This window comes from Danio rerio, chromosome 8 (genome assembly GCF_049306965.1).
Source record: "Danio rerio strain Tuebingen ecotype United States chromosome 8, GRCz12tu, whole genome shotgun sequence".
In the NCBI taxonomy this organism is placed as follows: domain Eukaryota; kingdom Metazoa; phylum Chordata; class Actinopteri; order Cypriniformes; family Danionidae; genus Danio; species Danio rerio.
In genome coordinates, this window is record NC_133183.1 from 56,965,303 (window position 1) to 56,982,140 (window position 16,838).

Sequence of the window (16,838 nt, forward strand, 5' to 3'; positions counted from 1 at the left end):
TGAAGTAGCACAGTAGCGTCAGCACAAGCTACATTTACAAATCGCAGATCAAAACGTGACGGCACCGACATTCACAGAGCTGTGAGGCCGGTGTTTAGCCGATGAAGGTAAATACATATGATGGCAAGAATGACGATTTCTTCTTCTTGCTTTTCGGTGGTCGACGACAAACTTTTTGGTGCGTTACTGCCACCTCTCGCTCTCGTCGGTGACGTGGCCAACCAATTAGGCTAACGTGAGAAATTAGCTTGATGGAAAGATGAGGGAGAGGAGGACTATATATATATATATATATATATAGTTTACTGTAGTAAAGGCTAAAGTATAATATGGTTATTACTATTAGTTCATGATAGTTACTAATGATACATTATATAGTGTAATTTAATAATAGAGTTGTAAATATATATACAATATAATGCTCATTCCTAAATATTTCCCTTTACTATGAATTACTATAATATTTTAAATAACATTTTATGCATCTTTGCATCTATGCACTCAGGAGGAGATTAAAACAGTTGTTATGTGAATTTGCTGAAGGAAAAAAAAGCCTGCAATGCTTGCCCCGCTTTGGTGCTCTTCTTATTGGCCCACTATTCTAGAACTGAATGCGAATGATTGGTTAATATCAGCTGTCAATCACTCAGTCAGTGCCTTCTGCCTTCAGATGACAGGAGCTACAACTGTGAAAATATAAAGCGATGAAGATGAGAGAATGGAAATAACACTGACAGATTTTGTTTTAGAAAACACCTAAAGTTACTAATAATGGCACATCTTATGAGTGATCATGTGCTAAATGTTAATCCACCGTTTACACTTTTCCAAGAGTGGATAACAGACTTTCAGTGGCTTCAAGTCCACTATGAAAATAACTAAAGCCATTCACTGTAAAGTCTGTGGGACGGGGTTTGCAGGTAACAGGTAATTATAAGTGTGAGAGGTGCTGTATAATCCTTCATTTGATCCTCACGATGCTGTCAGCTGTGCAAGCGGCAGCTATATGTAAAATTTAACACAGCTCATGAAAAGACGGTTATTGCTATTAAGATGACATGCAAATAATAAGTTATATATCAATGTAAATGTGGGGCGGAGCGATGGATCGCGATGCCGGCTCAGCATCGTGAAGTTTGTCGGCCATCGTCATCATCTATCGGCCCAACCCTACTTGACACAGAAGTATAAATCAGCCTTTAGTCTCTATTTCAGAAGTCGCCACAGAGGAATGAATGCTAGATTTGTGCTAAACCTGCAATGCTAGATTTGTCCAATATCGTGCAGCATTAGTTAAAATGCTACTCCAAACTTGCATGTATGATTGATTTTTGTCACTTTTCTGTAGGTGATGTGTCTGCCATGGAACGACGATCCTCTGGCTCCAGAAACCAACCTGCTGAAGGATGAGCTGGAGAAGGTGAACCGCAGAGGTGTTCTCACCATTAACTCTCAACCCAACATCAATGGCAAAGCCTCTTCTGATGCGATCGTGGGCTGGGGTCCTGCAGGAGGATACGTCTTTCAAAAGGTCAGCAAAACCCTTTTTTTATTAGAGAAATGCTTTTTTACCATACAGTAAAATAGTAATATGGTCTGTATTTCTAAAGTTCCTTTAAAATTACCATAAAAGTCGTCTATAGCCCCTAGGGCTGCACGATTAATCAAAAAAAGATCACGATCTCGATTCCTACACACTATCCTCATTCAGCTTTTCTACAATTCAGCCAAATATTTTTTTTGTCAAGGTCAGGAGAGAAACAGGCAGTCGCGAAAGTCTTTACAGTAACATTGACACTTTTAAATGGTGTTAAAAGTGTCACTTATGGCCCGTTTCTACTGAGTGGTACGGTAAGGTTCGGTTTGGAATGCTTTTATGGCCGTTTCCACTGTCAAGAGGCGTACCGTAACACTTTTTCGGCGCCCTTTAGAAAGGGTACCAAACATGAGAAAGGGTACCAAAAGGCGGAGCTAGATGCGCAGCTGAACGCTATTGGTTTAAAGAGATACGTCATTTGCTTACGGAACAAGCCAGAATGAAAACAAAAGAGCCGCCATGTTTGAAATACACAGCGAGAGATTGCAGCGGAATTATATATACATATAATAACGAGCCATGGTCGATCCGGGCTCAAACAAACCTTGTCGTCATCTTGATGAACAGCCACAAAGCCATGCAGTAGAGCAGAATCTACCCTGTGCCTAATAGTATTTTACAAGCCAATCTGAAGCACGAGCGGTTTCACTTTCTTGCTTGCGCTCGCTGCGCGTCTATATCTGAAATAGCAAACTTCTTGAGCTGATGGTAATAACGTGCGCTTGATTATTGACATGCTTGAAACCCGATCCTGTCAGGCACTGACAAACGTGAGAGTGAAGCGCGAAAAAAAGGAGAAGCCGTGAAAAAAGGGGCACATTATTTCTTCAGCAAACGTGAACACACTGCCTTGTTTTAATTTTTATCATCACCTTTTGGACTAATATGAACTGGGAATGACTGAATGACTCTCTAACAGAGGCTTCATGTGCTGCTGAAGATTACACACACAGATAAGAAGTTTTCACTGACTGTAGGCTATATTTTGAGTTGTTTTGAACCTAATTAAGGACGAAATGTATGCTGTGTGTAGTTTTTCTGTAGTTGGTAACATATAGGAGACTGTAAGGGGCAGTATGTGGTAATATATGTCCATTTATTTATTTATTTAATATAATTACAGACGTTACAGTAGACTATTTCGCACTGTCATTGATCTGCAGTTATAATCAAATGCTGTTCATAGAAAAGTTAGTAATAAACATGAATACAGAAATATTTGTGTAAAGCGTCTGTTTTGTGAGAAATGCTTTTCATATGATATGTAAGCGACCCGTACAGCTTTATTGTAGACATTTCCTCGAGCAAGAATGAAGCGACTGCAGGGTTCAACGCTAAGGATTTTTTCTACTGGGCCGATCGGGCCAGTGTTTGAGATTTTCACTGGCCCCTACAAAAAAAAAAAGTTAAAAGCTATTTCTTAGTCATATATTTTAAATAATGTGGCAAAATTATGTCTGTGAATCTAGAATTTAAACATTTTAAAAATGTTTATAAATGTAAAATGCAAAATTCAAGATTTTATGCAAACGAAAGAGCAGTATGGAAAATGTGCTGCTATTTTATTGCAATTCTAAATTATTTTTGTAAAATTTACTTGCCAAACTAATGACAAAGTTGTTACTAGGTTACGAAAAACATAACGTGCTCATTGTTACTGACCATTAGGGGCCAGTGACAATCCTGTCTACTGTCCGGAGCGTCTTTCACGCTGGCCCCAGCCCAAGGGGGGTACCCTTAGTAGTGGAAACGCAAGCCTGATAAAGGTGACCCGTACCGACCCAAACCGTACCGTACTGTACCAGTTAGTGGAAACGAGACAATACTTTATTTATAAGGTATAATTCACCCAAAATGTAATTTCTGTCTTTATGTAATGATGTTTTCACGGTCGCGAAATCACACGTGAGCTGACGCACTGATTGTTTACTGCTGAGAACGCAAATGACGCCTACTGTAGTGAACACAACCTGCATAGGCTGTGATTAACAGGTAATGAAGTTGTAAATTACGTTCAAGTTGTTGCACAGAGTGATCGTTTGAGGCCCGTGCGGGAGGTTTGATTTGCATGTGTGTGTTTTTTTTCTCAATGACAGCAGCCATGAGCTGTAAAAAATATGGACGACGCGACAGCCCCTTTTCCCATTGAACGCCTTGAGGGCAAAACACCTGCTTAACGGGCACAAACTGTCGCAAAAGACTGCTGAAATTGGAGCCTTGACATGCGCAGAAGGACTGTCTGATGGAGCCAGAGGAGGAGCCACGAAAAGGAGCGAAGTCAAGCTTCTAACCAAACGCTTTATGTAAAATAAACCACGCCCCCCGAACTTCTCAGCATGCGTTTGCTGTCATATCAACACAAATGGATGTAATAACGTTAACAAATATGAGGGTTTTATTTATTCAATCGCGCCAGCTCCGGGCCGCAGCGCATAACCTACTCGCGGCGTCACGGGCTGATTCCGGCTCGCATGCGGCAGCGCCGGCTCGCTCGGCCGCCGCATCTGGCTCGATTGACTCGGGCTGGAATCAGGCAGTGAGTCCAGGCATCCGGAGTAGGTCCAGCAGAGGTAGTCAGTCTGAGCTCTGAGGGGTAAGTCTCCGGCATGCGAGAATCTAGCCGGAACTGGCCCGAGTGTATTTTGCTATCTGGGTGTAACTAATAAAGCCAGAAAAAAGCCCTGACCTTAGCGAATAAACAGTGTTCCACCAGGATCATGCATGTCAGAAACCATAGTTTACTGCTGAACTCATTTTTTCATTGTAAAATAACACAGAAATCGAATTATAACACTTCAGTCTCCTGCCGAAGCTCAGACGCGCTGCTTTGAGAAACTGTCAATCACAACTGTCAATCACGATGACACGCCCAGCATTAAATTACTGCTAAAAACAAACTGTTTACAAAAATGAAGATCTGCACCTATTTCAGCACAATAACCAGTGCCTTAATCGACCAGAACCATCTTTCGGGACATTTTATTGGAAGTGTAATAAATTTTTTTATTTGGGCTCAAGTCTCCTTCATTAACACGGAGGAGGCGGGCTTTATGACTTGTACTGCAGCCAGCCCCCAGGGGGGGATCTAACGGCCGAGACCTTCACTCAAACGCAGGCTTGCGGCACACTTGGTTTGACTCAACAGTGAAACATCAAAACATAGCTTAAAGATTTTATATAGTCAATCACAAATAGACTTAAACGATTCAAAAATCAAGTCACAGCAACGTCAATTAATTAGGCAGAAAAAAAACATCAGGCTGCTAAGCGTTTTATAGGCCGACCAGATCATATGAAGATGGTCAGCCCAGTGGGAAACTGCCTGGTCGGCCAGATGACCAGTCCAATCCTGTTCTAACCTGAATATTACTAATACTGTTAATACCTTCATGGCTAAAATTCACAAAGTTTATCAGGATCTCTTCATGCTTCAGATGCTGTGGGAACAGTGCAGTTGGTTGTGATTTGATTATTTATTTTGGGGTTTATTATCTATTGTCTATATCTTTATATCTGTTTTGGAATTTGTTTAAAAATGGTTCTTTCAGCATGTTATTTCCCCCCAAATCAACAGGCGTATTTGGAGTTTTTCACATCAAGTGAAAACGTTACTGCGCTTCTGCAAGTGCTGAAGAAATATGAACCACGTGTGAACTACCAAATAGTCAATGTGCAGGTAAGAAATCCAGTAACGGATTACATGGACCTTTTTCACAATTCCAGGTTTCTCAGTAGCCGAAGTTATCATATCCGGGTAAACTTAAAAGACCAGTTAATGGGAGAGAGCAGCAAATCATTTTTTTTACAATCCTATTTGCTGAAATAATTCAATAAAAACTCCTCGATTATGTTTATGAAGACTTTCAGATAAACGAAAATATAGTTTGAGACTGAAAGTGGCAGCCAGAAGGTCAGATTTACTGTCCTGCCTATAGACAATGCATTCCAAATGCCTCACACAAGCAATAATTACATTTTTTTATTTTTTAAAAGATTTATTTTTGGCCTTTTTTCCTTTATTAAGTGGATAGGATAGTATTTTAGACAGGAAGCGAAGTGGGAGAGAGAGAGGGAGCAGGGATGGGAAATGTCCTCAAGCTGGGATTCGAACTCGGGACGCCCTAAAGTGCTCAGCGCACTAACCACTAGGCTATTGCGCCGACAATAATTAGTGTTTTTTGTAATTGTAATGCAATGACGATATAATACATACATGAAAACATAATAATCATGACATTAAATCATCAAGTAGGGTTAGGCCGATAGACGATGCCATCGTCAATCACAGATGGCGGACAAACTTCACGATGCTGAGCCGGCATCCTGATCCATCGCCCCGCCCCACATTTATATTGATATATAGCTTATTATTTGCATGTCATTTTAATAGCAATAACCGTCTTTTCATGAGCTGTGTTAAATACATATAGCTGCCGCTTGCACGGCTGACAGCATCGTGAGGATTAAATAAAGGATTTTACAGCACCTCTCACACTTATAATGTGTGGATTCAGTGGCAAATGCTGTTACCTGCAAATCCCATCCCACAGACTTTACAGTGAATGGCTTTAGTTATTTTCATAGCGGACTTGAAGCCACTGGAAGTCTGTTTTCCACTCTTGGAAAAGTGTAAACGGTGGATTAACATTCAGCACATGATCACTCATAAGATGTGCCATTATTAGTAACTTTAGGTGTTTTCTAAAACAAAATCTGTCAGTGTTGTTTCCATTCTCTCATCTTCAGCGCTTCACATTTTCACAGTTGTAGCTCCTGTCATCTGAAGGCAGAAGGCACTGACTGAGTGATTGACAGCTGATATTAACCAATCATTCGCATTCAGTTCTTGAGCAGAGTGGGCCAATAAGAAGAGCTCAAAGGGCTTTTTTTACTTCAGCAAGTTCACATAACTGTTTTAATCTGTTCCTGAGTGCTGCGTTTGGCTTTTTTTGGTGCAAAGATGCATTCTGCATAAATGTCTCCTAAATCCGTACATGCGGTGAAGATTTTGCAGTGAAAACGTAAATGTATGCACTTGCCCAAATGCTTCCAAATATATTTTAAGGTCGCATAGATAAATATGCGCATATACGCATATGCGACCAAATGCGTCCCGCAGAAAAAACTGATTGACAGGTGGTGATTTGTGTGTAACTTTTATGCTTTGGTTATGGGTCAAGCAAAGACCATGTGGGTCAGGTAGTGAAAACGGTAGGCTACAACTAATTAATTCGTTATGAATTAATTGATATTTAACAAGGACCCCCACCCCCTGCCTACGACAACGATGCCATCGTCCATTGCAATGTTTTACATTAGACATCGTACGATGCCAAATTGGTCAACATCTCCCAACCTTATCATCAAGTATTGAAGATGCTGATGACCGTTAAACGCTTCATAACCGTCTTGTGAAAAGGGTCCATTGTGCAGTCTCAGATTTTAATGTTAACATTTTGAATTTGCTGATTTATTTATTTATTTATTTATTTTTTAGGGCAGGAATATCACAAACGCCCATGATATGCAGCCCAACGCTGTGACATGGGGGATTTTCCCAGGCAGAGAGATCATTCAGCCCACTGTGGTGGATCCAGTCAGCTTTATGTACTGGAAGGTGATCGTTCTTCCTTGAACTTGTTTTCATTTTATTTATTATTTCCATCCCTATCCATTTTTTACTTATTTTTTACCCAATGTTGTTGTTTTGTTCATTCAAGTTGCCTAGTTGACATTTTAGGTACTTTTTTTTTTACTTATTGTGTATTAAAGGTCAGTAGTTCCAACAATAAATAGCTTGTTTTAATAATTATTCTAAAATAATTACAATGCAAATATTGAGAGCCAATAGGAATCAAGCTGAGCACACACTATGGTGGAGATGTTAGTCCTTGAAAACAGGTTGTCGACAACTTTTCCATCATAGTTTTTGTTGAAAAAATTAGTGCTTTGTAGCGAGTTCCTAGCTATGCAAATTTCAATAGGTCTTAAATAAGGCCTTATTTAAATTTAATACGGTCTTAAATAAGGCCTTAATGTACTTAAAGAAACCAAATACAAAAGGTGGAACTTCATTTTTTTACAAAATCAGGGCAGAATGAAAATAGGTTCAAGTTTATTTTAGGAGTTGAAAAGTTTGCTTTGAATTATTGGCCTGTGATGGGCAGCTAATAGGTAAGTATGGTCTCTGCAGCCCTGTCATCTTTGACATGCATTTTTTATTGGAAAGCTGTTTATAGTATAAATGCATCTCTAATCCAATATTTCCCAACCCTGTTCCTGGAGGCACACCAACAGTACTTTTATTTTGGACGTCTCTCTTACAGTATCTGACCCATTCATTTCAGGTTTTGAAGTCTCTTCTAATGATGAGTTGATTCAGGTGTGTTTGATTGGGGAGAGGTTAAAAATGTGTACTGTTGGTGTGCCTTCAGGAACAGGGTTGGGAAACACTGCTCTAGTAGGAACCATGACCACATTTTTAATACAATGTTAAATTGTTCTAAGATACTTAAATAGAAGGTACGTGGCTTAGATAAGTGCAAAAACTCGCAGGACATTTGCAACCTTTTGAATTGACCCTTATATAATCTAGTTGTTTTTGACCTTATTTGGAAGGGTTGTAAATGTAATAAGGATGCACAATGTGTTATTTCAGCATCGATATTACAATGTGCAAATCTGCAATAGTCACATCGTAGGATAAATATATATATTGACTAAAACATTATGCTTATGTGCATATGTGTTCTTAAAGCACGCCAGTTTTACTATTTTATGCTATTTCTGTTTACATTTTGTCGCAGGTCAAAAAAAATCTGTCTGAGATAGAAATGACCAAATCCCCTGGAAATAATCCTCCATATCCTAGATTTATTTTCTTTCATTTCAAGATTTTAAATCTTTCATTTATTATTTTTTACATTTTTTTTTTCATTCATTCATTCGTTCTTTCATTTATTCATTCATTCGTTCCTTCTTTCTTTAATTCGTTTTTTTATTTTTTTCATTCATTTATTGATTCTTTAATTTTTTTTCATACATTCTTCCATTTTTTTCGTTCTTTCATACATTCTTTTTTTTTATTCATTCATTCATTTATTAATTCATTTTTCATTTTCATTTATTCATTTTTCATTCATTCATTCATTCGTTCTTTCATTCATTTATTCTTTCATTCATCAGCTTAGTCCATTATTTATCAGGGGTCTCCACAGCGGAATGAACCGCCAACTATTCCAGCTTATTTTTTACATGGTGGATGTCCTTCCAGCTGCAACCCATTACTGGGAAACACCATACATCCTCATATTCACACACATACACTACGTTCAATTTAGTTGATTCAATTCACCTGTACTGCATGTCTTTGGACTGTGGGGAAACCGGAGCACCTGGAGGAAACCCATGGCAACACTGGGAGAACATGAAAACTCCACACAGAAATGACAACTGACCTAGCCAGGACTTGAACCAGCGACCTTCTTGCTGTAAAGCGACTTAATGTTTTTATCTTACTGTTACAGTAACCTACTGTTACTTTTTCATGGCCTCCGCTGCGCAATGGCAGTAACATTTAAGTTACATCCTTTTTAGGTTCCTTTAGCAATTGGTTCTCAACCATTTCTGTCATTCCCCGGTTTGGAGAACGGGAGGAGTTCCACTACTCGGAAAAATACAACAACAAAAAATGCTTGAGGACTATTTAAATTTAAATGTTCAGATTTATTGAAATAACATATCAAATGGGCCTAATACACGGGGGAGTCCCAGACAATACGGGACAGTTGGCAACCCCACGCACACCCCTAAAGACTAATGCCTCTCCACAATAAACCTCAATTAACATTCTAACTTTAAACCATTCTTGCAGTATACTATGAATCTATGTGATGCTTTATTCACCATCTGATGTTATTTTAAGGCATACATTTTAAACGCGTACATTGTTTTGAATGTAGGGTCAATAAATACAAGAATTAATAGAGAATGGCAGAAAATGACCAAACTTTTGTTTGTTGCACCACATTTACCATGTCTCTATTCCTGTTTATATAACTGAAAAGCTCCTGGAAAAAGATTTAAAGGGCACCTATGATAAAAATTGACTTTTGTAAGCTGTTTGGACAGAACTGTGTGTAGATATAGTGTGTCCACAGTCATACTGCAGTGATATAAACACAATAAGGACGTTCCTGACGTTAAAATAGGATCCAAATCCCAGTGATTTTGAGATCCACCACAACGTAACGTAGGAGTTTAGTTTTCCCGCGATTCGCCCACCGAATTGATCAACAGGTTTTTGCAAAGAAACTGGGATTAAAACATGTTACAACTCTGTGATTAGCTGCACCATACAATTTTTTTTATAAGTTTAAAACATTTTTTAAAAATATTGCTAAAATCACTATGTAATTCCTTACTGCTATAATCACCACAGCCGCAAGGTTTCAGTACACATGCAAGTGTGTGTACTGCAAACGGCATTTGTGTGGGACTCATCATTTCAGAAAGGCTTGAATAAACTCCACCACAAATGCAAATAATAAACTTACTTGGTATTTTTGATGGGCTGTATTTCAGCTTCATCCTTGTCTGTATCTGTCACTGACGGCTGTTTATCTGACGTAACTCATAAGATGCAGACATGCACGTGGGAATGGTGGGGCGGTAAGAAGCAGCTCATTTGGATTTAAAGCCACAGGCTACAAAAAAAGCTACACTGTACTCAGACACTAAACTGGGCAGATTCTACATTATATAAATAATAATCTGATGAGTTTTTTTTAAGCTTAAACTTTAAAGACACATTCTGGAGACACAAAAGTATTTTCTTACATTTTTGTAAAAGGGGTAAAATAGGTGCCCTCAATAAAAAAAAAGTAGGAACCCTGACAGTTTTGTGATATGCAGTGAATCTCTTCTGAGGGCCAGAAGGCGCTCTCATGAGTCGCATGGAACCACCAAATACGCCCCGAAGAAACCCAGGAAATGGCCGTTGGGGAATTAACCGAAGGTTTAAGCACTTTCAATCAAAACACAACCACAACAAATTATGGTTTGAGTATCTTAATAATGCATTGTAAAGGTTTAGAGTACTATGGAATTCTATATGAGTTTTCATTACATTGACTTTATAGTTAAAATAGCAAATGTTAACCAATAGAACCTTGCTGTACAGAGTTAACGAACATAAGGTTAACAAATAGTCAAAGATTTGTCAATGTTGTAGGCCAGATTAACATGTGAAATGTTAAGGTTTAAAATAAATCACCAATTAGGTCTACAAATAATTATTTACAGTATTTTGAAGTGCCCATGATATCAATATTGTGCATCTTCATAATCACGATTCATTGAATTATTGAATATCGGTGCACGTCTACACTCAAATGAGGTTTGCCGTTTGTTCAAACGACTTATTTTAAATGCGCTGCAACACAATTCTCATGTTTTTTTCCTTGGACATTCATCCATTCATTTTCTTTTAGGCTTAGTCCCTTTATTAATCTGGGATCGCCACAGCGGAATGAACCGCCAACAAGCGGATGCCCTTCCAGCTGCAACCCAACTCTGGGAAACATCCATACATACTCATTCACACTTATACACTACAGACAATTAAGCCTACCTAATTCACCTGTACCGCATGTCTTTGGACTGTAAGGGAAACCGGAGGAAACCCACGTGAGCGCGGGGAGAACATGCAAACTCCTACTCCTACACTACCTACTGCGCCACTGCGTCGCCTGTTATTGGACAACTTATTTGTATTATTAGTTTTTACAAATTTACAGGAATTAAACATAAGTTAGCTTAATTCCTTCATGTTGTGTCAACACAAATATATTGTGGTAAACCCAGCGTTTTGTACAATGTAGCGTCCATATTCACAAACACTACCACATGCTACATCAAAGCGAATATTGGTAAAAGTGTAATGAGGTATACTTGACCGTATGCTTTGCACACCCACATGTGACATTTACAAAGTCCTCAATGACCTCACACTGCCTTAGTTTAAACAACCTTGGTTCTATTACAGGCACACTCACCACTAATGTCTCAATGATAACCGCGACTGTGCTGTAAAAATACACTCAAAACATGACTTTTGATGCTTATTCAAAATACTCATTTAAATTGAAGTAGCACAATTCTCAAGGTTTTTTGGAGGGGGACAACTTAATTGTTTCATGTTCAGTCTACTTAAATTTGTAAGTAGACTGTTACAGCCTTTATTCCAAAATACATATTCTTTAAATATTAAAAAACATTTCAAATACATAATACATATTCCTTATTTATGTTACAGCCTTATTCCAAAATGTATTAAATGCATTTATTCCCCCATAATTCTGCACGCAATACACCATAATGACAATGTGGAAAAAGAGTTTTTGAAATTGTTGTAAATTTATTAAAAACCTGAAAAATCACATGTACAGAAGTACGCACAGCCTTTGCTGTGAAGCTCTAAATTGAGCTCAGATACATTCTATTTCCACTGATCATTCTTGAGATGTTGCAGCAGCTTAATCGGAGTTCACCTGTGGTAAATTCAGTTGATTGGACATGATTTGAAAAGGCATACACCTGTCTATATCAGGACCCAGGGTTGACAGTGCATGTCAAAGCACAAACCAAGCATGAAGACAAAGGAATTTTCTTTAGACCTCTGAGACAGGATTGTCTGGACGCACAAGACTAGGGAAGGTTACAGAACAATTTCTGCTGCTCTGAAAGTTGCAATGAGCACAGTGGCCTCCCATCATCCGTAAGTGGAAGATGTTTGGAACCACCAGGACTCTTTCTAGAGCTGGCCAGCCATCTAAGCTGAGTGATCAGGGGAGAAGAGCCTTAGTCAGGGAGGTGATCAATAACCCGATAGTCACTCTGTCTGAGCTTCTTCTGTGAAGAGGGGAAAACCTTACAGAGGGACAACCATCTATGCAGCAATCCACCAATCAGACCTGTATGGTAGAGTGGCCAGATGGAAGCCACTTCCCACCTGGAATTTGCCAAAAGGCATCTGAAGGACTCTCAGACCATAAGAAACAAAATTATCTGGTCTGATGAGATTAAAATGCCAGGCGTTACGTTTGGAGAAATCCAGGCAACTCATCACCAGGCTAATACCATCCCTACTGTGAAGCATGATGGTGGCAACATCATGCTGTGGGGATGTTTTTCAGCAGCAGGAACTAAAAGACTAATTGGGATAGAGGGAAAGATGAATGCAGCAATGCACAGAATGAACCTCAGACTGGGGTGAAAATTCATCTTTCAGCAGGATAATGACCCAAAGCACACCACCAAAACATCAATGGAGTGGCTTCACAACAACTCTGTGAATGTCATTGAGTGGCCCAGCCAGAGCCCAGACCTAAATGCTATTGAACATCTCTAGAGAGATCTGCAAATGGCTGTACATCGTCGCTGCCCATCCAACCTGATAGAGCTTGAGAGGTACTGCAAAGAGGAATGGGCAAAAATTCCTAAAGACAGGCGTGCCAAGCGTGTGGCATCATATTCAAAAAGACTTGAGGCTGTAATTTCTGCCAAAGGTGCATCAGCAAAGTATTGAGCAAAGGCTGTGAATACTGATGTACATGAGATTTTTCAGGTTTTTTATTTTTAATAAATTTGCAACAATTTCAAAAACCCTTTTTTCACATTGTCACTATGGGATATTGAGAAAATAAATTAATTTAATCCATTTTGGAATAAGGTGGTAACAAAAACAAATGTGGAAAAAGTATTCAAAATTATATATATATATATATATATATATATATATATATATATATATATATATATATATATATATATATATATATATATCAATAAAATACTGTTCCACATTGGTAAGGGAGTATAAAAAAAGAAATATCTTGATATCAATATAATATTTTTCTAATAGCATCAAATGTACATTCAAATAAAAAGAGACCCAAAAACTCAGTCCAGTTCTGTCTGTTCCCGCAGGACGAGGCTTTCGCGTTGTGGATTGAACAATGGGCGAAGCTATACGAGGACGAATCGCCCTCGCGCATGATCATTCAGTACATCCACGACAACTACTTTCTGGTCAATCTGGTGGACAACGACTTCCCGCTCGACAACTGTCTGTGGCAGGTGATCGAAGACATGTTTGCGCTCCTGGACTCTTCTCAAGTACCGCAGCAGGAGGCAAATGAATTGTAGCACCACTATTCGCTGCTATTTGATCCAGAGACGTCTGAACGCACACTTTACTGTAATGGCACAGTGTTTTTTTGTTTTGTTTTTTTAGTCATTATCAGCACTTAATTCTTTGTCAGTATATTGGGGGAAAAGTGACAAACGTAGCACTATACTCGATGATTTGCCTTAATCTTTAAAGAGACTTAAGTTAGCCGGTTTGGGTGGCGTTTTCTTATATTTTAAGCTTGATTTTTACCTATTTATAGACAGTATTTTGGATACTGCAGATGTATTGAAGCAGGTCAAAATGTGTGGACAGAGAATACGGAATGTGGATACTGTATTTTCACTCAGGTGAATCTTATGTCAGGTCATATTTCTCTCAACATTCTAGAGAACATTTAGATTTACTAAACGCCCTTAGAGAAGAATATAGTGCTGCACACAGCTATTTTAGCTCTTAACTCTAATTAATGTGCATTTGTAAGAGATTCCCGTTAAGTTGCTAATGGTATCGGCAGTATTTAAACAGATCACGTAAAACGATTAACAAACTTTCAACTTATGGTCATTTGCTATATTATTCAATGCCTAAAACTAAGCATGTCATATATTGTGTTTTCACCAAACACTGCGTCACTTGCTCTAGTGATGGGAAGTTTGGATCATTTTACTGACTGATTCGAGATGAACGAATCTTTTTTCGAGTCATTTCGTTCATTTGGTTCAATTTGCCAAAATATTATTAAAATGTTACGAGTTGCTTCCAAACACATCTACAACTAGCCCAAAAGGTTGATCGCATGACAAATAAGTCATGAATAGAATACGATAATAAGGAGAAAATAATAATTCAGTGTTTACCTGCTCTTTTGTCTACGACGGTATTATTGTCTCTTTGCTCAGCTCACCTCTTTATGTCCTCAAATGTTAGTGGTTCGTTCATGTTACACTGACAGTCACATTTAATCTTAATCAATGTACACAGTCTCAGAGTCGATAGGAGCCATGATAATTAGTTCACCTTTAAGTCTTCTCGTTCGTTCATCATGTGACAGAATGACTCCCGAAAGAGGACTCGAGAGATGAACGGATCAATTCTTTTTCCAGCTCTAAACGCATATGATTGGCTTCTGCCTTTCCGCGATGAACGACTCAAGACTTGAAAGGAACGATACCACCTGCACAAATGTGCGCACGCGCGGATGAACGAATCGCTCCCTGAGAGGACTCGTAATTCCCGAGTCATATTGAAGATTCATTCAAAATGAACGAATCGCTCATGAACGACCCATCACTAACTTGCTCTCGTTTACCCAGGGGATGTTTTTCCCCTAAATACACTGAAATTACAAAAATTAAATTTTTTTTTTTAAGTCAAGTAGTTGCAAACAAATAGGCTGAATTTAAACAAACAAAGTTGAGCATAACCAAATTTAATTCAAACAAAAATTGTAACAAACTTTTTTGGATATTTAGTGGAATCGTTTAGCCAAAATTGAATACTCGTATTGGAAAACCAACATTTTTGTTTAACTATGGAAAGCAAGCGAATATTTTAAGACACAAAAAACTACAAGATGGAGACGGTTTAATTCAAGTCGAGACAGTTGTTTTATATAAATATTGTTTAAACATGGATAAACGCACATCTGTTAGATGAGCACCAATGTGTGCTTTGTATTCGAGAACCTATGAGGTTTATCTGCAAGAACAATGACCCATGTCTGTCAATAAAAGCCTAAATGAAATTACTCAGACGGAAATGCTTGATTTGTTCAAAGTGCTCTGTGATGTCTTCACTATTTGAAGTTAGAAAATGACAACACATTAAAAATATCTTGATTTATGACAATTGGATGAATAAACGTCTAATTTAATAAACAAATAAATTTAGTTTTTGGGTTTCCTATCCCTTTAAGATTTTAAAAATGAAACTTCCTTCTATTCTCGTGACATTTCATTAAGTTTTTCCTCAAATTTCTTATACTCAAGATTAATTTACATTTATAATTACAATTTAATAATTGTAATTAACAATTACAACCATTTATATATATGTGTAATATCACACGAGTAGCAGTGCGATATTTTTACTAAAGGGAGGCAGAGTTGAGTGCCTTATGTTCACACTATGTTCACACTTATGTTGAGTGCTGTGTTCACACTAGACGCAGAACGCGTGGATAAATCGCGCTATTCGCGTATAAATAGCCGCGTGAACATTTGAGTTTACTCGCTTCATTCGCGCGTCAACCCCCGCTTCATTCGCACGTCAAATCCGCTTTAATCGCATGTCAAATTCACTTCAGAACAGACGCGGATTCGCGTGATGGGCAGGGCTTCTGTCTGCCCGAAGACCCTAGCTTCATAGCTAAATGGCTAACATGGATTTTATGAAGAAAATAACAGTGTTTGTGTGCTTTATGAAGACTGAAAAACAGCGTCGATACGTTTAGGACTGTGTCTGAGTCCACTACATCCTTTCAGAGGTGCATCCAGCTCTGTGAGCTCATAAACTCCTCCAGAAACTGAACCTGGATGACGGAGGCTTTCAGCGGTGCTTCTGACTGAGCCAAGCCGAGTTTGATGAACTGTTGTCGGTGAAGACTGGAGGATTTCCCTCGGAACACCGACAACAGGTTCTACGTCACAATCACGCCCCCACAAGAGCAAGCTTCTGATTGGTTAACGCGGCGCGAATGTATGCTGAAGTTCAGATTTTCGAATTCGAGAGATTCGCGCGAAACGCTCGTTAAGCGTGTCAAACGCGAAAAACGCTCAATTCGCCCCGCGCCATTCGCGCGTATCGCGCCACAGGAAGTCTATTCACGCGTTTGCATTGACTTAACATGTAAATCCCTCGCGCTTGACGCGCGTTCCGCGTCTGGTGTGAACGCAGCATTAGGGCTCTATTTTGACGATCCATGCTCAAAGTGCAGGGCGCAAATGCAGGGCGTGTAAGAATCCACTTTTGCTATTTTAGTGACTGAAAAATCCGCTTTGCGCGGTGGCGCATGGTCTAACAGGGTTGAGCTTATTTTCTTAATGAGTT

At 38.8% G+C, this 16,838-nt stretch overlaps 1 protein-coding gene across 2 annotated transcripts in view; it reads left to right on the plus strand.

Moving 5' to 3' along the window:
* mthfr (methylenetetrahydrofolate reductase (NAD(P)H)) overlaps positions 1 to 15,549 on the plus strand; it is a 33,428-nt gene extending 17,879 nt beyond the window's left edge. For both annotated transcript variants that reach the window (NM_001281840.1, NM_001128255.2), the window contains exons 9-12: positions 1,349 to 1,531; positions 5,172 to 5,273; positions 7,095 to 7,214; positions 13,586 to 15,549. In NM_001281840.1, the coding sequence (NP_001268769.1) occupies positions 1,349 to 1,531; positions 5,172 to 5,273; positions 7,095 to 7,214; positions 13,586 to 13,804 (624 nt within the window). In that variant the 3' untranslated portion in view covers positions 13,805 to 15,549. The remainder of the gene's footprint in view (positions 1 to 1,348; positions 1,532 to 5,171; positions 5,274 to 7,094; positions 7,215 to 13,585) is intronic.
* The last annotated feature ends 1,289 nt before the right edge of the window (positions 15,550 to 16,838 follow it).